Here is a 23,267-nt window from a genome sequence, read left to right as displayed (position 1 = left end):
TTCTTCTGACCCATGTGGGCCCCTGCATGCATGTGGTACTCAGGAAAACACTCATACATGTACTTCTTTTAAAGGGTACTATTAAGTGTCCTTGGCAGGGTGCTTAGGAAGCTCTGTGTCTGTGACATGCATTACTGTCTCTGCGCAGATCTGTACGCTTTCAGCCAATACGTGTTAGGAATGCTGTCACACAAAGGGGCCAGTGGGAAGAACGAGTACTCCAGATTAATGGGGATCACAGTCTAACCAGGCATGCCCTTAGCCATGTGCTATACTGTGTATCAGATATGCATTATTGCATGTTAATGAGTGAGGGAAATGTTTAAACAAAGACTGCTGGGTTTAATGTATAGTTTATAGGATGCCATGGCCATAATACATTTTAAAGCAGGCATAGGCACTGGCACCTGGAATACCAAGCTGCAGTTACTAGTAGAGTCTGAAGATGTGCTTCAAATGACTGAGCTGACCACTGTGAGCTGAGTAGGTTAGATATTAGAAGGTAATCTTCTAGGGATCTTTCGGGATAGCATTTGAAATGTATATAAAGAAAATATCTAATAAAAAAAATAGAAGGTAATCTTTTGAAATGACTGCATCCTGTGCCTTTGATTCAGCATGGAAATAAGCTGTAAACAACATGACTGGTGTAGCTTATTAAACTGCTTTACCTTTAAATGTATGTTTGTTAGCTTACGTATGTTGAACGCACTTTCCTAGGTTAAAGAAATGGAAGGGATTCTGAAGAGAAGGTATCCCAACTCTTTGCCTGCTTTGATACTGGCTGCCTCGGCAGCTGGTGATTCGGTAGATAGAAATACAGTGGAGTTTATGGAGAGAAGAATAAAAAAGCTAGAAGCTGATCTGGAGGGCAAAGATGAAGAAGCCAAGAAAAGCCTTCGCACCATGGAACAGCAGTTTCAGAAAATGAAGGTATGTGTGAGGTAGCAGAGATGGAGCGAGTATGGGAGCAGGGAGGTCCCAGCCCTCACTTTAGCAAAGTGCTCTGAGCATCCTTGCCCACCAGGGTGATTCCATGTAAAAGAAGCCTAAGTCCATCGGGTGGGTCTTCTTGAGCTCCACCATCAACTCCTTTGTGTTCCAGACAGGCTAGTCAAGCACAAGATACCCCTGTTGGTATTAGAGTCAGAAGAAAATAAGTCAGGAAAAGTAGTTTCATACTCAGCTATATGTTCAGAAGCAAAGGAGAGAAGACCCTGTTGTAATTAACATATCTCACTACAGTTCATCTAGTCATGGTGTGGCTAAGGAGATAAGGCAGGGGCACCCACCTTAGAGGGGGGAGGGGCTACTAAAGAGCATCTTTGCCTAGGAGATTCTTACTTTCTAGATTTTTCCATTCTTCTGTGGAAGAAAAATGAATCAAAACTGAAATGCCAAAACAGACCAAGGATGAAACAGGACATGACATATCAGCTGCTCTTTTCCTCTGCAGCCCACTTGACTAAGGCAGGCACTGCTGTGTGAGAGCAGCATCCCCTACGTGTGTGGGCTTCAGACTTTAAATTCCTTTAGTGCTGCTTTGTAAGCCTGGTGCATCCAGCTCTGATTAGTTCCTTCTTGTATTTTGTGTAAGCATTTACCCCAGTTCTATCAAGTTCCTCTTGCCCCAACTCATATCTCTGTCTATATGCATATGCCTGTACCCTCCCACACACACATATCTATCTATATACATGTGCACACACCCTCCCTACACACACACATCTGTCTATATACATGTGCACATACCCTCCCACACACACACATCTGTCTATATACATGTGCACATACCCTCACACACACATATCAGTCTGTATACATGTGCACATACCCTCACACATACATATCAGTCTGTATACATGTGCACATACCCTCACACATACATATCAGTCTGTATACATGTGCACACACCCTCCCTACACACACACATCTGTCTATATACATGTGCACACACCCTCCCTACACACACACATCTGTCTATATACATGTGCACATACCCTCCCTACACACACACATCTGTCTATATACATGTGCACACACCCTCCCTACACACACACATCTGTCTATATACATGTGCACATACCCTCCCTACACACACACATCTGTCTATATACATGTGCACATACCCTCCCTACACACACACATCTGTCTATATACATGTGCACATACCCTCCCTACACACACACATCTGTCTATATACATGTGCACATACCCTCACACACACATATCTATCTATATACATGTGCACACACCCTCCCTACACACACACATCTGTCTATATACATGTGCACATACCCTCACACACACATATCTGTCTATATACATGTGCACACACCCTCCCTACACACACACATCTGTCTATATACATGTGCACATACCCTCACACACACATATCTGTCTATATACATGTGCACATACCCTCCCCTACACACACACATCTGTCTATATACATGTACACATACCCTCACACACACATATCAGTCTGTATACATGTGCACATACCCTCACACATACATATCAGTCTGTATACATGTGCACATACCCTCACACACACATATTTGTCTATATACATGTGCACATACCCTCACACACACATATCTGTCTATATACATGTGCACATACCCTCACACACACATATCAGTCTATATGCATGTGCACATACCCTCACACGCACATTCTTTAAGTAGTCATTCTGGGGTACATTAAGGGTTTTGTGTGTACTACACAGGTCCTCTACCACTGAGCCACAGCTACACCATGCACTTCCATGTTTGTTGCTACCCCTTGAGCAACTTCTGTGTGATTACATTAAGTATCTAGATATTTAATAAATACTTTAATCAATTAACCATATGTACCTAGGTATATACCACACAAACACTCAACTGAATGATTATAATTACTGTTTAAAGTTCACTGAACACGTAGGGACTCTAGTGTGAAGTCTATAAATCTACATACATTAACTTTTCTTCCCTTACAGTCCCCTACCCCATTCCTCTCCTGCCCTTCCTCACACTACCTGCCACTTCCTGCTCTCATTTCTGATTTTTGGTAGACTAAAATTCAATAACCTTTGTGTACCCTCCTGTTCCTAGATAGCCCTGTATCTGCTTGGCCCATTTTTGACTCATCCATGAAGACAAATGTCAATGCCCTGTCTCCATGCAGCCTTCCCACCTCCTCAGGTCTTGCAGGTATCTGCAGCCTCCGCCCTGCCCTGTGTCTCTACTGCGAGTGTCACGGGTGTGGCAGCTGTTGGGCTGCTTTCCTCCCGCAGACCATTATCTGCTTGAAAGCACAGCTAAAGATCAAGAGAACAAAGCCCAGTGCCTAGTATGAAGTTTTAGATTTTCAAAGAAAGTTGAACACATAAGAATATGTGAGTGTTTGGACATAGGATTCATAGGAATACAGTAAAACGTAGGGCTTCACTAAGTAATGATGTGTGTAACAGGGTTTTAATAGGGTCTGAACTCTTTCCTCAGATTCAGTACGAACAGCGGCTAGAGGAGCAGGAACAGCTGCTTGCCCACAGGCAGAAGGAAGCTCCGCAGAGCCAGCGTAACAGCTCATCCAGGCTGAAGGCCCTTGAGACAGAACTTGGGGACATAAAGGAAGCCCATCAGATCACTGTAAGAAAGCTGGAAGCTGAAATAGATGTTCTCAAACATCAAAATGCTGACTTAGAACACAAGAAGAATGACAAAGGAGATCAGGGCCTCCAGTCCATAGAGTTCCAGGTGGAGCAGGCGCAGGCCAGGGCAAAACTGGCGAGACTCAATGAAGAGCTGGCAGCGAAGGGGAGAGAGATACAAGACCTTACAAAGACCGTGGAGAGGCTCCAGAAGGAGAGAAGGATGATGCTGTCGAGGCAGATCCCCAGGAGCAGAGAGGAGACGGCTGCCAAAAGGCTGAAGAAAGACCCAAACAGAGGACATGGGAATGCTTTCCCTGAAACCCTGGATGGCAAACTGTATCACCCACACACCTTTACTGACTCTCATATTTCGGAGGTCTTAGAAGAAAACTACAGATTGAGAAGTGAGCTGGAGGGCTTAATTTTAGAGAGAAGTAAGCTGAAGATGGAATCTGAGGCAGCAGTATGCCAACTTGAAAACTCCATGAAAAGGTAAAGGTTAAATTGTTCATAGATGCATGAGAACCAAAAGAAGCTCGGTTTTTTTAAATTATGAGGCATATTTTGTCTATAATAGCTCACCTTGAAACAAATTCAAAACTACATTTTAAGAAACTGCAGTTGATTGCCTGCTAGAATGCTTACCACCTATCTGTGGAAGCCTGAGTTTGGTCTCAGCTCTACAGAAACAGGGTGTAGTGCATATACGCCATCCTCGTGGTCAAGCACTTGATAGAAGCAGGAGGCTCAGAAGTCCCAAGTCATTCTCAGCTGTGAAGCAAGTTGAGACCAGCTTGAGATACATGAGGCTGGTCTGTTTATTCTGTTGTATGTGCAGTAGTATGTGAAGATAGAGGACTTCCTGTGTAGTAACTTTCCTACTGGATAAAACACCAGATTCTGATGACCTGACACGCTATGCCAGCCCAGGCCGTGTCTCCAGGGCAACCAGCAGGATTCCTGTCCTTTACTCAATGCTCATCCTCCCCACAGCCCTGCTTCCCTGCCTGCTGCTGCTGATTCCAACTGCCAGTCAGTTTTACCTCCTTATTGCTTGAGTTTACTGTCTAGAAGATGCTATATGCCTATAAATGTTCCCACCTGTACCACCTTCCTTTCTATACTAAACAGTACATCGTACTTCCCCACCCCATCATCCTTCATTTCTCTTCCAATCATCTTGCTTTAAAAAATAATAATAACAAATAAAAATATTCCTTAAATGTCCTCATAGTCATCTGGTCACTGTGCGCTTCAGTAACTCCCAACTTCCTTAAATTTCAGTACCAACTTGCTCTGCTTCGTCTCAGATTCCATGGCCACTCTCCTATCAGTCTCTGGGCCTAACTTGCCATGTTTCTTTGTTTCTCTTGCTCAGTTGTGTTTGGAATTCTGCTTCCTCCACAAAACATTTCTTGGCAAATCTCAGAAGATTGCTCACCCCACCCACAACTCTACACAAGCTTTGACTATCGCCAGCCTTGTAGCTCCCAAAGAACAGATGGGAGATGGCGCTGCTTTTGCATGCGTACAGCTTCCTGGCTTCATTCAAGCAGGGTGATCATGGAAACAGCGGCCGTGATGCTTATTGATTGATTGACAGCAGTATTGGTGACTGAGTCACCATGGTAGCTACATAATAAACCCAGTTTCTCCAGTACTGAACCTAATTTAAAGGAATTGGGGGAGAATAGCAGTCTTTCCTAGAAACAATTTGAAATTCACGTTTGCCATATAAGGTTTTTTATAGGAAAGTTGTCATTAAGTTTTTGCTAATGTTATTAGTCTGTTTCTCCAATATGAGAAGTCTTCCCAGACCTGGATTGAAATTGTTCTTTACTATAACTGGTTATTATCAGTGTTTTTAGTTTTTTTTCCTTTTCCTAGAACATTAACTATACTGCTTCCTTAGAGAAATAGCAACTAAGCAACTGATGCTTGTCTTGTCATTCTAGTTCTTAGCCGCAGTGACTTGTCGCCTCAACACTTATTTAACTATCCTGGGATGCATGTACTTTGTCAGTGAGACAAATGAATTATCACATATACAATACGAATTAAGTAAATAATTCCTTGTCTGAGAATTGCCATAAAATGTTTGTATTCTCACAACATGACACTATTCGTGTAGTCATTTGCATGCCCAAATATTTGTGAGCTGCCAATAAAAACCACTGAGGATTTTAAGGGGAACTCCCTTCTGCTGCTGCTTCCAGGCCTTGGATAATGTCTGGGCTCCCTGCGTTACATGAGTGAGAGCCACTGCACATGCTGCCTTGTGTTTGTTCCACAGGGTCAAGGACGACGCTGCAGCGCACATTGCGTCCCTCAAAGCATCTCATGAGAGGGAAATAGAGAAACTCCTTTGCCAAAATGCAATAGAAAACTCCTCTTCCAAAGTAGCTGAACTGAATCGCAAAATCGCAACTCAAGAGGTAACTGGTCTAAGACGTTGATGGTGTATTTGTAAGACTGTTGACAGAATATGACTTATTGTAGAAATGTTCTTACTTTGTATTTTTTTCAGACTGATGATACAAATGGAAAATAATTATTGACTTAATTTTTATACATATAGAAGGGATACTATCTATTTAACATTTTACCTTAAAATTATGCCCTCTAAATAAGTGTTTATACAGACTGGCCCCGATATTTCTCAGATCTTCCTCTAGTGTGCGGTCACAGGTGACTGAGGCATGTCTAGCTGACTAGGACCGTATCACTTGGGCTTGCCTATTGACCTCCCTCCCTCCACCCCAAGTCCCAAAGTTCCAAATGCACTCTTCCTGCTCGTTACCATTCATCATAGAATAAATAATAACTCCACCCAGTGAGGCACTAGGGATAAAGTACTAAACAGAGACACACAGCTGCAGCCCATAGGAGGCACAGCTTCAAGAGCTGAGATAGGGAATACTGTCAAATCATCAGCATTTCCTGAGAGCGCTGTCCTCCTGCTTGGATGACAAGAACTTGGAATATCTGAAAAGAGCTGCCAGGGGACTGTTTTCTGTACTGTTAGGCTAGAAATAGAACTTTATACAGCATAGTTTAAAACAGTGTCTAAGAAGGGAGACGTAGGCGAATGGAGCTAAGAGTTTCTTCTGCTCCCCAGCCTTCCTCAAGGCTTATATGTTGATAAGACAAGCTGAAGGAAGGCTTCAGAAAGTCCATGCCTTCCGGCCATCTCTCCCACCTGTAACCACTTCCTACCTTCCTTCATACCCAAAGAAACACACACAAAATAAACAAAATAAAACAAAAAACCTTCATCAATTCATTGGGGAAATTTAAATAAGGACAAACCTTTTGGGAACTGCCCCATTACAAAGAGGTCCATGTGGAAGCACTGAGGGGATGAAGTGCAAGGGAGTCAGGGCCGTTCTCCTAATGCGCTGAGACATAATTTAAATGTTTTCCTCAAGTATTTTTCCAAGTAGCACTCCAGGTAGCCCTGCAGGTCCTCTCCAGGTGTCAGAAGGCAGCTGGCATTGCACCAAGGTGATTTGCAGAGACAGTCTGGGACAGTGAGAGGGTAACACACATGTATTTTCCTGAGATGATAGGTGTAATACTGTAAAACAGTTCCATGGAAGTTGGTACCATCCCCTCATTATAACAGTGAAGGTCGAGTATCCCAGAGAAGAGAGCTGGGCCTCCCCGCAGTCTTGGAATCTTTGATGGAGGTCTGCTCACGGAGTCCAGTTCCTTTATCTAAACTATGAACTTGACATTTTTAGCTCACAGATATTATAACTGTTATCCTGAGTTAATAACCTTTTAATTAAGAAAAAACTAAAATCCTACTTATTCACAAAGTAGGAAGCTAATCCTGTGCATTTGCAAAGCTTACACCGGACAGAGGTTTACTCCTAAAGCGGTTTTCAGTCCTGAGCTGGCTTTCTTATATGATCTACGTAGTATTCAAGGAGGAGCCTTATTAGCCAAATAATTCTCCAACCCTGCTTAGTTTCCAAGATCAGATGAGGTCAGGCGCATTCGGGGTTGTATGGCTGCTGGAGACTAACTCCACTTGTCCTAATTCCCTAGGTACTTCTAAAACATTTCCAAGGTCAAGTTAATGAGCTGCAGGGTAAACAGGAATCCCTTGCAGTTTCTCAAGTTCGAGAAGAAATCCTACAGAAACAGGTAAGAAATAGCCAAAATACTGGATTAAATAAATTTTCTTATGGATATTAGTTATGTTCATATTTATGTATAGATTTTTTTCAAAAAAATGCACATATTAACATAATCTAGAAGTCTTTGTCACATATAGAAAGTTCATTAGTAACTTAATATAAAGTCTGCTTTCTAAAATGTAATCAGTTTAGAAATGAAAACCCAAACCTGTTTTAATATGGCTTACACAGTAACCACCATATGATTTAAATCGGTAGGTCTTGTAGCTTTACTATGCATAGTATAGGGTCCTTAAGCAAAACTGCTAACAAAGCCACCCACCCCCTCAAGATCCAGAGTTCCTTCCCCAAAGACCTGTTACTACATGGCTGCTAAGAGTGGTGGTGTTTATGGTGACTTGTTTCAAGTTACTGTGAAAAGTAGGCAGACTCCAGACAGACCTACAGATGCAGTCACGGCTGTCCCTGGGTGGGACTTCAGCAGCACCAACCTAGCAACAAAGACTGAGAAGCTAAAAGCCCCAGTGTAGGCCCAAACCCAACAAACAGAATGCTGTTTATCAATCTATCCCTATTCCCTCTCATGAACCGCCTGACACAAGCCAGCATGGCCCTCTAGCTGGCAGAAACCAGTATTCTCACTAGTCCCAAAAGCCAAGCTATCAGAACTAGAGAATAAAAAGGAGAAATGTATCCATTTGTAAAACTTGTTAACTCCCCAGTCCTTTACCCTGACTTGAGTAGCAAGGCTTATAAGACCTGGAGTGACCTCTGCCTTGTGAGTCTCCTCCAGCAGAGGGCAATAATAAAAAATAAAAAATAAATAAAAAGACAACTAAACTGTGGCTTCTCAAGAGCCTCAAGATCCACAGCCACAAGCCACATGTAACAGATATCAAAGAAGTGAGTTTTATATTTTGCTTTCCTTCTGACGATCAGAATTTGTAAAGGAAGGGACAATGGAAGACGTATCCCCTGTCATCTGAGAATCCAGCCATGTGGCTCATGCCTGTAAGCTTAGTGCTCTGTAGACTGAGGCCATCCCAGGCTACATAGAGAGGGAGGCCTTTTTCAAAAATCAAGAGAGAGAAAGGGATGGATGGGGGGAGGGGGTGAATGGAAGGGATGGATGGATGGATGGATGGATGGATGGATGGATGGATGGATGGATGGATAGGTAGATAGGGAAAATTGGTTTTAGTAAGAATTTGTATGTTATACTGGCTGCTGCCGGCTTCCCTAAGATCCCAACCACAGGTTCCAGGAAGAATTAGGTTTCCAGGAAGCCTTGTCTGAGTCTCTAGAAACTGTCAAGGAAAATAATGTCCATGAGTTCTGTGAGTGCTTAGCTGGGACAGGCTCCTCTAACAAACAGCAGATTAATTAGATTCAAGAAAAGCAAACAAGTTGATTGGCACCCACAGTGCTGAGCAAGCAGGAGAAACCAGTAGAAAGTGCTTACACTTAGAGCGCTGCCTTCAGCAGATAAACCTGTGTGGACACAGCAGGACACAGAAAAGCCACTGGATTTCAGAGGTGGGGCACAGTAGGAAGGAAGAAATGGAAGAAACTTTCACAGTGAGGTTTGATTTCAGACTCATCTGCCGTCTTCTTCGCTGGGCTGATAGGAGCAAGCTGTTGCCAGTAAAAGATGCTACCTTAAACAGAAGAGAGCTTTTCTATTTGCTATGTAGTGGTTATCGTGATTATCATCCACTGAGAAGAAACCTGTCAAAGAGGCATATGTTAGGATTTGGCTTCCTGCAGCACTGACCGTCATCATGCTGTGTCACCAGGTGCGATATTATTAGGCATTGGCTTCTCTGGAAAACCACCACTGCTCACTGGTTGAAGAACCCTTTGATTCTAGGAAATTTAAGTGTGTGTGTGTGTGTGTGTGTGTGTGTGTGTGTGTGTGTGTACATGCTTACATTTCATCCCTCAAGAAGCGCACAGAATCTTGTTAGCCATAATCTTTAAGCTTATAAGACCTCACCAAATTGAAGTAAAGCTTTTAGAACATAATGGCAGGAAATATTTGTTTATGTTTGCAGGGCCAAAAAAGCAAGGTCAGTTTTAACCATCTTTCCTTCCTGTTAGTCTATCTTGTTAATTTATTGGCACAGTGATGATTAAGGCAGTTCTTAGTTTAAGAGTAGCCAAGATACTTGAAAATAGAAAGTATTATTTTACTATTTTCTGTTGTTATAAAACCATCCTGAGGATCGATAATTTATCAAAAAGCATTGTTAATACAAACATACAAAACATCATGCCAGTAGCTCATGGAGCCTTTAGACTACATGTCCCGTGGTAGAAGATAGAAGGGCAGGAGAGGGCCAGACATACTTTTTTAATAGCCTATTTCCAAAATAACCCACCCACTCCTTTGCTAACAACTTCTGCCCACTCATGAACTAGGGAGGACACACCGAAAGCTAAACAGCTGCAGTGTGTGTTAAAGCCTTGTCCCTGTAGGACTCCATCAGCCACTGTCTGCTGACAGAGATGTGATATGCTCTGAGGGTGGATGCCTGCTGCTGCTTATGGAGATCATTTCCCCGAGCTGCTGTAGCGTTGCTAATATCTGAAGCATTCCATCTCAATTTGAAGGGGAAATGAACTGTTCCATCTCTAAACTCCAGGAATTATCTAAGCTGAACTATTGCCATGATAAACTAGGCAGTGACAGAGCTCAGCTTCCCTGCTCCTCTCAGGAGTCACAGTCCTGTGAGCTGTTGCCCAGCATCTGAAAGCAGCGCATTCATGTAGTTTACTTTGTATTCCAGGTGCTCAGGGAAAAATTAAATCCCTGTCATTTTTCATAGCCACAAGTGAAGGTACACTGTACATCCTTAAACAGTAGTCAATTCTATTAGATCTTTTGCTAGTTTATTTTTGTAAAAATACCAGGACCATCAGAAAGCTGTGACTTAGTAGATTTCAAAGTATAATTGAAGCAAATATCCGCAGTGTCCTTGGGAACTTACCTCCCCCACTTAGGGTGCTAATGCCAGGGCTCTGAAGGGGCTTTCTATAGACAGCATGTGCGTCCCAAGCTCTGAACCGGGCAACATTCCCATCCGTGTTCCATTTATTAGGACTGTGACTACCAACACAAGGGCCAACCCCACCAGCACTTTTTCCCTGGGACCTGAGATCATCGCCAACCATGTTGTGCAGTTCAGGACCATGAACAGCACAGACACAAGCCCTCACAGAACTTACAGCTACTTTCATGAATCTGCAGTCTAGACAGTGGAGGTGCTCATGGGCAGTGCTGACACAGTCACTGCTGAGGAAATTACAGAGATTGCACTGTAAGATCATCTACAACAGAACCCAAATCATCTACCCCGTATCACATCTAGCCGGAGGAAAAAGAGACTTTCCTATAAAAGCTACTCCCCAAAATTAAGGAAGACAACCACATTGGGTTCAGTGGCACCAATACCAGAACCTAAGAGACATGAAACAGAAACATGATTTTCCAGAATTCCCATTTGAAAGAAACTTATAAAATGCCTGGAAAATAATTCAAACTAATGACTGTAAGGAAATTCATGCAAGAGAATATAGGAAAGTAGAACAAAAATGAGAACAATTCCAAATATGAATGAGAATTTTACCGAAGAAATAAGAGATTGTAAATGAAATAGGAGGTAGTCTATGAAGCCAGTGGAAAACCATTTCGTGAACCAAGGTTTGCATGGTGGGAGCTGCAGAAGGAAAAGACGCAAGCATTAAAAGTCTGTTTGATTAAAATATTTAGCTGTTTCCCAAATCTTCTAAGAGATCAAAGGACCCTGCCTCCCAACTGGATTCAGCAACATCAAATGCCTTTACTAGGGCATATTACAATCAATCTGATAAAAGTAAAGATGAAAAATTCTAAAATTCTGAATTTTCCAAGACAAATTACCAGGATTTAAAAGAAATCCCAGTAGATAGAAATATTTCTGGTGGTCAGTATTTCTGGTGAACGCTAAAAAAAAAAAAAAAAAAAAATGTTAAAGTGATTTAAAAGAGTTCAGTAAAGTTGTAGGATATAAAAATAAGCATGCAGGCTCTAGAGAAATGACTCAGCAGTTAAGAACACTGGCTGTTCTTCCTGACCTCAGTTCAAATCCCAGTAACCACATGGTGGCTCACAGCAATCCGTAACTCTACCTCCAGTGACACAGTCTGGGTGAAGCACCCTCACCCTGAAGTAGAGTAACTATTAATTATTAATACAGCTGAGACTTTGGTTAACATTATTTTATGGCTACTGAGCATATCATATCATATCATATCAGTATATGCTAATATTAGATGTTAGTAATTAGAAGCTATAAAATCACCTATATCCCCACTGTTGTTACCCCCTCTTCTATTCCCACAGGGTACAGACTGGAGGTGCAGTTATTTGTGAACAAATGTGATTTTTAAATTTAAAAGTCTGTCTTTACCTAAGAGTATATTTAGACAGATGTTGCTGTTGGTACAGCTCCATTAGCTGTTTCTTACACATTAAACAGACTGACAATAATAGAAACAAGGATGTATTGTTCAGTCTGAATGAACTGTGCTAAGAACATGGATTAGTTTGCTTGATGCTAATCATACCCAAGGTGTGAGCACTGTTTTTTCCCATTATAAAGATGAAATTTATGCCAATAAAATGAAATAATTTTACAGTTGTTAACTAGCCAGCATACAGAAAGAAATGCTAGCTCGGAACCCATCAGTAGTAGAAAAATCGAGGTTCTAGAAATTCTGAGGACAAAGGAAAGTCTCGTGTGGACCTTAATTTTGTGGCTCAGACAGTAAGCAGGTATAAATGTAATAAGCTGAGGCTGCTGTCTGGAAGGTCTAGCACTAATGTGCAGTGGATTGTCAGCCGTGTTCTTTAAGATTCCAGTCAGTGCATCCGCTGGAGGAATCCTGACACCCACCTCTGAGGAGCTCTCCACCCTGCAGATCCTTGTCCTCTTAGAATTCTCATTGACCTTTGGCCTCCAAAGACCAGGCATGGGCTACAGGTATTGTATTGCATGAGATGATGATGACTTAGGATGAAAACTCATTTCCAAACATAAAAAGTTGGTGAGACACTAGTGATGTAGCTCAGAGGTAAACACTGGGATACATGAGGCTCCCATACACCCCCAAAAATAAGTTTACAAAATTGGAATATTTGACCATCCATTCTATATATAATTATAACTCCATCAGCTTTATGTTCAGTCATCATGCCTGCATGTTTTTCCTAAATAAGTTTTAGTAGTCATTGTATAGTATATAACCATGTATGTGCCCAGCATGAGCCCCTCCCTGTGCTTCCTCAGACCACCGTGGTTCAGGACCACCTGTTTCTATGGTAACTGTGACACCCTCAGGACACTTAGGTTGCCTCTGATTTAATATGCATTTGTGCTCACTCTTTTTCTTACTAATTTAGGGAAGATGGAGGAAGTGGTATTGTTATTATTAGATAATAAGTATTTTGTGTAAAACATGATTGAATGTGTCAATCTATCTATCTTTGTTTTCTTATTATTCCCTTTGCTATAGCAATGAGCGAAACCAGATTTCTAATAGAACTTCCTACTATATGATAGGAAAAATGCAGTTAGTTGCTTCCCCATAAAATCTCTCAAACTCCCTCCATTTTATTCCTAGTACTAAAAAAAAATAGCTTCATTTTCTTTATGGTGAGAAAATGCAGGTGCTACAATGACTAACCCCATGAAGGCAAGGACTGTGCATTCGTCTGTCTGCATCCAGGGGTCCTGAGGAAGCAGTCAACTAACACACACACACATGCACACGTATGCACCACCACCACCCCTGCCATTCTCTTCTGGCAAGCAGATCTCTATCTGTGGAGCAAATTACCAACATTATAAAGTGATATAGGGGTCATCAGAAAATTAGAAATAAAATTACCAAGTTCTTTCTGTGCATTGAACACTGCAGTGCTGCCTGACTGCACTGTATGTTAACCACAAAGCAGTGACTAACACATTAAAGCCGAAGACAGCACCCAGCTCACTTGAACCCATAACAGTAATGAGAGAAAAGTAGACCCCATCTGGAACCAATTAGAATGGAAGGTCAGCACAGCTAGAATTACCCTTTACTTCTTGGATATGAGAATGGAAGCTATTAATTTCTAGATAAATCTAAGGTGCCACTTGAAAAATATAATACAAATATTCTTGATTTTCAAGGTTATCTATTTGAAAATAATTGTTTCCTTGTGATTGTGGCTTTTTAATTCCTACTTTAATTTTAGATTACAAAACTCTTGGAAGAATTGAAAGAAGCCAAAGAAAACCACACACCAGAGATGAAGCATTTCATGGGCTTAGAAAGGAAGATCAAGCAGATGGAGATGAGGCATAGGCAGAGAGAGCAGGAGCTCCAACAGGTAAAGCAGGGGTGTGTGTGTGACTTACCGAAGCGCCGCCTTGTGGGTAAAGCAGGGGCGCATGCACTACTGCAGCATCTTGCCTAGCTGTGGCTTTTCCATCCCTACCAAAAGTTTCCTCCAGTGTTCCTATTGTCTTTTTTTTTTTCATGTATTTTACATATATGTATGTTTTGTCTTCATATATGTCTGCACTCTGGAAGAAACATGAGATCCCACGGGATTACAGTTGTTATAAATGGCTGTGAGCTGCCATGTGCTGAGACTGGGCCTCTGAAAGAACAGCCAGTGCTCTAACCACTGAGCTACCTCTCCAGCACCCACCCCTTCATTATCTTCTTAAGAAGGCAGTAATCCTATCAGCTCAGGGCCCAACTTATTTCGTCACTCCAAATTCAGCCACACCAAGGGTTAGAGCTACATCGTGCTTTTGAGAGATGGTGGGACATTCAACCCATAACAGATAGTGAGAGATTTACATAAACCTTTGGAGACAAAAAAATTACATTAAGCTTCATGGTTGGTCTGAGTCTTTCCCAAGAGGCCCTGAGGATCCTAGGTAGTATTTAATGTCCTGCTCTTTAACACTATTAAATGTTCCTCATTTCCACTGTGACTTGGAACATTAATTTGAATTTTCACATTTTCAGATAATACAGCAAACACGCCAAGTAGTAGAAACAGAGCAAAACAAGGAAGTTGAGAAATGGAAAAGACTTGCACAGTTAAAGAATCGGGAGCTGGACAAGTTCCGCACAGAGCTGGACTCCATACTGGACGTTCTGAGGGAGCTGCACCGACAAGGGGTTGTGGTCCCCATGGCTCTCGCAGGCGAAGAGAACACAGCAGAGTTTTAGTCGGAACTTGGATCTGAGTGACCACATTGTAAGACAGATGAAAACCTGCTGCTGTTGGGACAGGCACCACACAGCCATGCGTGACCACCACCAGAGTAACATATCAGAATAAACTGCCATGAGCCAACAGGAGAGAACATACATGTTGATTTATCTTACTGAAAACCATTAAACATTTGAGAAATGAGCAGGTTCCATGACGTCAGAAGACTGTGACTAGCAAGGTTACTGTGAAAGGGCTCACTCCCAGGCTACAGTGGAAGAGGAGCGCGCACACCCTCAGCCACACTTTGTAGATTAAATTATTTTGCATTTTCTGTCAGACCGGAAATCAGCTCTTTCTCATGAAACAGATAGATGGATGAGAGCCTCGTGCTGAGGACAGTCTCTGCCGCAGTCTCCAACCCGCAGAGACAAGAATGACACAGACACCAAGAGGGGTTCACACAGCTTCAGCTTCTTTTATACTTGCAACTTTTTTTACTTAGGACAAGGGCTATATTTATACAGTAGCAGCAACTGACCTCATCTTGCTCCACACCACCTCATCCAATCAGAATCACACACACTCCAGGCACGAGCTCAGATCAGTCACAGATAGGCTGACAGATCCGGATCACAAGAATAATCTAACTTGGCAGGCAGCTTACACATGCAGTCTCACTGTGAATGTCCAGGCAAGGCAGTAATAAACATGTGGGTTTCACGGGGCCTGGCAATGGGCCAGGGTGCCATCTTGGCCCATGCGGCCGCACCCACTTCCCACACCTCCCCCTTTTTGTTTTATTAGTAGCTCTGAGATCAGCATCTGTCTTAGGTTGCCCCCATCCGTGCCACATCCTTACCCGTCATGGGAGTGACGAACTCACTTTCGCCATCCTGTCTTAGGTTGGTATGCGCACGTGAGGGTCTTACCCGTCATTGATTACTGATCCAGCATGTTGAGCCAACGTTGGGGGGATGTTCCAGCTTCCAAGGCTGCCATAGCCTGCACTAAGGCTCGTTTATCAGCCCTGTGCCGCCTTCGCATATGTGCCATCCACCAAAGCATTCCTCCATACACAAAAGTCAGCAGGAGGACCCAAAAGGCCATCCCTCCCCAATTTTTTTAAGAATCACACAGTTCCCTGGATGATCTCCAGCCATTGCTTTGCAGTTGTAATCTCCACACGGGTGTTGTTCATGGCAACAATTAATGCTCGCAATTCCTTCATCTTTGTGTCGAGATCCTAGCAGCATCGCACCAATTGCATGTGACAGATTTGCAGCTCTGGAAAAATTCTGATACTGAACAGAGGTTACACACATTCCTGGCATATGAGTAATGCAGGAAGCAAATATTAACTGTTCCAACAACAGCTTGTGCAGGTTGATAGGGAAATACATGAGCTTGGGGTTGATTTCCTTCAACATAAACTACTCCCACACCACCTTCAGATCCATCAGTAAATATATTAACAGCACCTGGGATTGGCTCAGTCCGGGTAATTCTGGGGTATATCATAGGATTTCTCATGACCAACTGAAGCCAATTAGTGGAGGCAAGTACCTCAATCTGTTTTACATCAGGTTGTTTACCAAAAGCTCCTCACCCCACCTTTATACCCTTAAGAATTAGCTGGCTTTCTTACCTCTGCTTACCAAAATTTCTCCGTACACCATTTTTACTTTCATTTTAGACACAGTTGAATCCATGTTGCTGAAATTCCCTTCGTCTCTATTCCTGAAAACCTTAGTGCTCCGTCCCCTTTTTTCTGGGGAACCTGTCAGGCCTATGCTTTTCCCTTCATCTGTATTCCTGAGAACCTTAGTGCTCCGTCCCCTTTTTTCCAGGAAACCTGACAGGCCTGTGCTTTCTTTACTTACCGTTGCTTACCAACACGATGAGTTCCCCATACGGGCCACCACTTGCCACAGCTTACCAAAATTTCCCCGTACAGGCCACCACTTGCCGCAGTTTCCTACCCCACAGAGACAAGAACTACACAGACACCAAGACAAGTTTACGCAGCTTCCGCAGCAGCTTTTTCCACTTTACTTGGGGCTTTTCTTACTTAGGGCAAGAGATATATTTATACAGTAGCAGCAACTGACCTCATCTCGCTCCACACCACCTCATCCAATCAAAATCACACACGCTCCAGGAACGAGCTCAGGTCGGTCACAGATAGACTGACAGATCTGGATCACGAGGAATAATCTAACTTGGCAGGCAGCTTACACATGCAGTTTCACTGTGAATGTTTGAGCAAGGCAGTAAATGTGGGTTTCACGGGGCCTGGCAATGGGCCTGGGCACCATCTTGGCCCATGCGGCCGCACCCACTTCCCACAAGTCTCATCAGCTGTCAGCAGAGTGTAGTGTCCTCAGTTTAAATGACAGTTTTAACTTCCATTCAGGGAAACAAGTTCTCCGGGGCCTTTTGCACCTGATAGAAAGTGACAGTGGCACAGTTTGACATGTCTGTTGCTGGAGGGCAGGTCTAGTAAACGACAATCAGATACAAACAATACACAAAGCTTTTCCTTTTCTGTTGAAAAAGAAATGTCCATTAGAAAAAATAAAAATGTGTTTAAAAGTAGCTAGTTTATTTTATAATCCCATTTATAAAAGTAGATGAGGCATGTGTGTGATTTCTGTAAATGAAAGCTGCTGCCAGTTTGTTTTCATGTCTCTCTGGAAATGAAGCTGTGTGTGGAGATGCACCTGGTGCCTGCACTGGGTGCTCCTGGATCTGTGTGGAAGAAAGAAGCAGTGATGTGAAGACGCCTGAGCTCCAGACAGCACGACGAGAGCTGCACAGTGAGGTTTAACTTTTAGTTTAAAATGTAAAACGAAACTGTGAACTAAGACTTTAGAGTATATTTTACATCAGTAGCACATCTTGTGTTAGATGACATTCCAACTGCCCGTGCCAGCAAATGCAGTCCTGAAATAATACTTGCAAAGTAGAATGTTTCCTAAGGAACGGGTGGGCAAGTCTTAGTGAACTCATGAGCAAAGGTTGTGAAGTAAATCCCCTGTTAAATAGAAGCGTAATCATCCTAATGCCGACGTTTTATCATGCATTTTCTCTCTGAGAGGTTTTCTTTCCATGTACAGCATTTCAAAGTTGTAATACAAATAATTTATTTTATTATTTAGGAGTTTTGTGTTTATCAGTATACTTGCCTCTGACTCCATAGTTTCCATCCCCCTTTATCCTTTTGACTGAGTCTATATATGAGCCATTAAAGGAACAAAGCCGGTTCTGAAACACAAGGGAACCCTGCAGAACAGCACAGTGTTGACTAGGTTCAGCCGAATCCAAATGCATCGTCTGTGGCTTCGGTGGGCGCCCTGCACAAACATCTTTGCCTTGAGGAATGGAAATGAGTGTATCCAGGAGCTGTTGCCATCATGCCAGCCTTGTCTACCTTAAACATTCTAGCCTTGTGAGCTGGGGCTGCTGCAGCTGTTTAGAGGGTGTGCAAGAGAGATGGTGTGGCCTAACACAGATGGCTCTTAGTGAGGGGATGGGGTTCAAAAAGCCCCGTGTGCTCCCTGTGTGGTCCTTATTCTAATAAGGGTCTAACTCTCATGTTGGGTGGAGGCATCCGAGCTTTACTGATGCAGATGGGTTTGGAGACTGAGATGGCCTAAGAGGGTGAGGGACTGGTGACAAGCATGGAACGAAGTTTTCTAGTAACAGTAATAGGATGGGGTGCTGCTTGGGAGGAATGTGACCCTCCAGCTTGGAATGACATGGAGTGAAGGCTGCGACAGAGCTGAGAGTGGAGCTGCTGGATTCCAGTGAGCCTTCTTCCTTTTTGACAATACTAGGAAAATGATCCAGAATGCCATATATACCAGGCAAGGGCCCTTTTTTGTTTTGAGACAGTCTTGCTGCATGACCCAGGTTTAACTCAAACTTGAAATCCTCCTGCCTTAGTCTCCTTACTGCTAAGGCTGTGTATCACCCAAATGGCTTTCAGAAGAGTGCTTGGTGGTGATGGTGATGGGTTTGAGACAGGATCTCATCTAATCTGGTGCTGCTGTTTGAACCCAGACTTTGCACATGCTAGACACACACTCTGTGACTGAGCTACATCCCTAACTTTTTGAGCTCTCTATTCAAAAGTGGGTCAGCCTTTCAGGGTCTTAGCGAATGGGATTAGCCTTGCATTGACTGAAATATTAATGGCCTTTCCTAGGTGAGGTCTTCTAGGTATGGCAGGTGCTGAGCCAGACAGTGCTCCTTTAACTTGAGGCAGAGAGCCACCAACCATGGTAGCTTCTACCCCTGCAACTGGGATTTTAGTCCTAGCAAGCTCCTAGAGGTGATCCACAAACCTACAAAGTGTGGGCTTTCTAATCTATACAGCTAGAATCGAAGGGATTAATATTGAAAGAAAAAAAAAGCATATGACATATGAAGGAACAGTGAGTTATACCACACCAAACATACTGATATACACCCACAAAAGGCTGAGGATGTAGCTCAGTCAACAGAGTGTTTGTCTGGTATGCACAAAGCCCTCCCTGGTTCAAATCCCAGTGCTGGACTAGATGAGATCCTGTCTAAAACTGACTTTGCATTTTGAAGAGTTAGAAAGGGCTCCTAACAGTTTGATTGACTGAAACATGGATCAATCAAGAAAATTGGAGATGTTTAAGAGCTGTTGCCATGTAATTGTCAGTTAGCTATTAACATATGGCAAGGGTCCAGGAGACCACTATGCCAGCCTACATATTTAGGTGGACTTTGTGAGTTTTTTAAATAGACAACTTCCGGTGGGTCATTTTTTTCATCTTGATAACTGACAGGCCCATTTGGATTAATTCCAAATAATCACCTTATCAGTTCATAGCACCCTGTCTCCATTCAGTGCCTGAGAAACAATGCAGATTCTCTTCTTCTGACCAAAAGTAATACTGATAGGGTGTGTTACAAAGAATTAAAAATATATATGAATATGTAAAAATAGTGCCATTCTGCCAGGAAGAGCCTTGGCAAAGTCCTTGTGCCTCCACTGTCCTTCTGTATGGTATTTTAAGTTTTAAGAAGTGGCATTGTAATTATTCTCTGCCCTTTAGTATTGCAAATTATAAAAAGCAATTATAGTCCTTGCCCTGCTGTTAGCCCAGAACATGGAAGATAGGCACTCGATTAGGTCATCCTGGATGACCTTCAAGCCTCCTAATAATTTCCTAACTCTAATAGTTTCACGACTCTGAAGAGAAAACGCATTGCAAAAGTGCCCCAGAAGTAAGTGGCTTCAAGGCAGTGACTACTCTGCCATAGCATTTTATACAATTACATTAACTAAGCTTTCTCTATCTGAGATTTGGGTTTTGTGAAACAGCATCTTACTGTGTGATCCACGATGGCCTTGAACTCCTGGCATTCCCCCTACCTCAGCCTCCCAAGTGCTGCCATCACAGGCATGCCGCTCTGGATTTAAAATCCAAATGTTGTGGGTTTTTCAAGCCATTAACATAGATTGTATTTAGAGCAGGTTCTGCGGGTGCTTTTCTCTTCTGGCACGTAATAGAGCAGCCTGTAAGTAGTCATGATGCTTTCTAAGGATTAGTGACGTGATACAAATACATAGGCTTCTCACAATCTCCCCAGAAGGAGTGAGAGTAGAAAGGAAGACAAGAGAAGCGCTCGTACGTGAGCCCGGCTTTATGCTCACAGGAGAAGTCATCACCCAGGTGAGTGTCACAGAGCAAGGCGAGAAGCCCGACTCGCATGCAGTGATGGAACCCCGTGTGCTAGTAGTCAGTGTAAATAGTCTAAGCTCCACAAAAGGCAACTTCAGCACATGCCCGTGCTTCACATCACTGGGAAAGATAAACAAAATTCCAAACAGCAGCAGGCTTCCAAGGGCAGGGGCACACCTGCAGCTGCTCCCAAAGGAGGGCCAAACCAGGGCTAGGAAGAAATACAGTAACTCAGAGGCAGGGACCACTACCCTTGTAGGCAGATGCTATTGATATTGTTAAGGATCAGCCTCCCTCAAGAGTACAGTGAGGAGACCGGATGGCCCTGTACACATCGTCATCATCACAGGCTGGTTAGAGTTTGAGTATTTCACAATACCCAAACAATATCCCATTATTCCTGAAATTTCAGTAGTAGCAATAAAGGCAGATAAGTTGAACAGTGAGCTAAACAATGCTAAATATGTTGTGTCCCTAACATGCAGGAAATTGATGTTAGGTCCGGTTCTTCCTCCCAGCCCCATGCTCCCAGAAATACGACTCAGACTCCAAATACATTTACAAATACCTTGGCCTAATGGCTAAGCTTTACTTTGACTAGATCATAACCTAGATAACCCATTTATTTTAACTGACATTCTGCCACATGCCTGGTTACCTGTGCTCAGGTACCATGCCTCCATCTCCTCACTTCTCCAACAGATCTTCCCGTGCATGGCTCTAAGCCAGAATTCATTTTCCTCCCAGATGTCCCACCTTCCATTCCCTGTCTGAACCATAGGCCATCAGTTTTTTAATTGACAGGTGATGCATCCATACGATACACAAGCTATTCTCTCTACAGGGAATTAGCTGTCTTGAATAAGCCAAAGTGGAAAAGAGACAAGGTAATTCTTCATGGAGAAACAGACTGGTAAATACTCAGCTAATGCCACATTCACCCACTGAACGACAAAGGACCAATCCAAAAGTAGAGTACTAGGCTTAGAATATAGAGTCCACTGCTGTGCTACCATGAATGTGCCCAGTTTTGTCTGACCTTGGAAGCTTGGCATCAGGCTAGGTTAATTCTTAGGTGAGGAGGGAATATCACCACAAGCTACAGCCTTGAAGCCTAGTGGAATTGCCACCCTTGGGGTTTAGAAATTTTTTGGTCCCTTGTGACCCATGAACAGAAATTTTATATTCTGTATCTTAGACTTGTAATATCAAGGGACCAAAAAAAATGTCTTCTAGTTCTATAGGTCTGTAGATGGAGATGACTTTCCCCAAGACTCACTAACATCTGGCTTAGATGGCTAAAATAATGACAATATGCAGCTTGGAGTTGATACTGTAATGGATTGCAACGCTAGCATTTTGAAATAACTTTATTTTACATGGAGGATGAGCTAGGCCAAGGAAGACAGGGAAGAAAGGCTGCTGGCTCTCAATATGTCCATATCTTGTCTCTGGAAACTAGTTCTGTGTTACCTTTCATGACAAAGGGGACTTTGGCAGATGAGATCAGGAAGAGACCTGACATGAGTTATCCTCGGTAATCCAATGTAACCACCAGAGTCTTGGCAAGGAGGACACAGGGCCGTCAGAGGCAGAAAGCAAAAGAAGAGCTCACAGTGACATGAGGTCACGATCCACAGATTGAGCCACCTGTAGAAACTGATGAAGGCAAGAAAATAGATTTTTCCAGAGCCTCCTATGTTAGCTTTCTCTGAAAGAAATTAATGAAAAGTGTATTTGGGCTCATGGTTTCAGAGACCTCAAATCCATGGTCATTTGGTGCATCCTTTCTGGGCCAGTGGAAGTACAGCATGACTGCAAGAGTGTATAGAGAAGGAGACTGCTCACCTCATGGTGACCAGGGCACAGAAGGGTCAGCAACGAGACCCAGCTTCCCAAAGCATGCCAACAACTAGGTTCTCTGCCTCTATGTTTCTGTCACTTCTGTTAGTCCATTAAACTAGGAACCCATTAACTAATCCATAATGAGCTCAGAGCCCTTTAGATCCAATCATGGATTAGATTCTTCTGGGATTCTTGCCACCTATGGTCTTTGCTATGCTGGGGACCAAGTCCCCAACCCAGGAGCCCTGGGAGGATATGGCACATCCAAACCAGAACTTTTCTAGATGGAACACAGCCAAGTTAATACTTTGTTTTTAGCTATCTGGGAATGGTTTTAGACTTGTGTACTAGGATGATAAGAAGTTCATGTTGTTTAAAGACATATAACAGCATGAAAAATTAACAGCAATGGAAAATTAACTCAGAACCAACATCCCTGTGATGCACCTGTAGCCTGCTGGACTGGCTGAACAGAAGTTCTTGGTCTTGCTCAGAAATCTTGTGTCTGCTGGAAGCATTTAGGGGACTGAGAGAGCCTAGCCTCTTCACTTGTAAGAGGTTGTAAAGTATTCGGTTTTTCATGATCCTTAACATTCAGTACTTAAAATTGTGATAACTCAGGGACTTTCTTCTGTTTAGGACTCCAGGTCTTCTTC

General features: G+C 42.9%; 1 protein-coding gene across 3 annotated transcripts in view; it reads left to right on the top strand.

Annotated features, from left to right (window-relative positions):
* Nucleotides 1–18,203, top strand: part of Cep162 (centrosomal protein 162) — a 65,964-nt gene extending 47,761 nt beyond the window's left edge. For 2 of the 3 annotated variants that reach the window (XM_030244438.1, XM_006511263.3), the window contains 6 exons: nt 721–933; nt 3,492–4,135; nt 5,937–6,078; nt 7,697–7,795; nt 14,069–14,203; nt 14,854–18,203. In XM_030244438.1, coding sequence (XP_030100298.1) covers nt 721–933; nt 3,492–4,135; nt 5,937–6,078; nt 7,697–7,795; nt 14,069–14,203; nt 14,854–15,060 — 1,440 coding nt within the window. In that variant the 3' untranslated portion in view covers nt 15,061–18,203. The remainder of the gene's footprint in view (nt 1–720; nt 934–3,491; nt 4,136–5,936; nt 6,079–7,696; nt 7,796–14,068; nt 14,204–14,853) is intronic. The other variant, NM_199316.2, reaches the window with a different exon arrangement.
* Nucleotides 18,204–23,267: the final 5,064 nt, after the last annotated feature.

This window comes from Mus musculus, chromosome 9, assembly GCF_000001635.26.
Source record: "Mus musculus strain C57BL/6J chromosome 9, GRCm38.p6 C57BL/6J".
In the NCBI taxonomy this organism is placed as follows: Eukaryota; Metazoa; Chordata; class Mammalia; order Rodentia; family Muridae; genus Mus; species Mus musculus.
The sequence above is the reverse complement of the archived record's forward strand: the minus strand, read 5'-3'. Positions and strand labels throughout refer to the sequence as shown.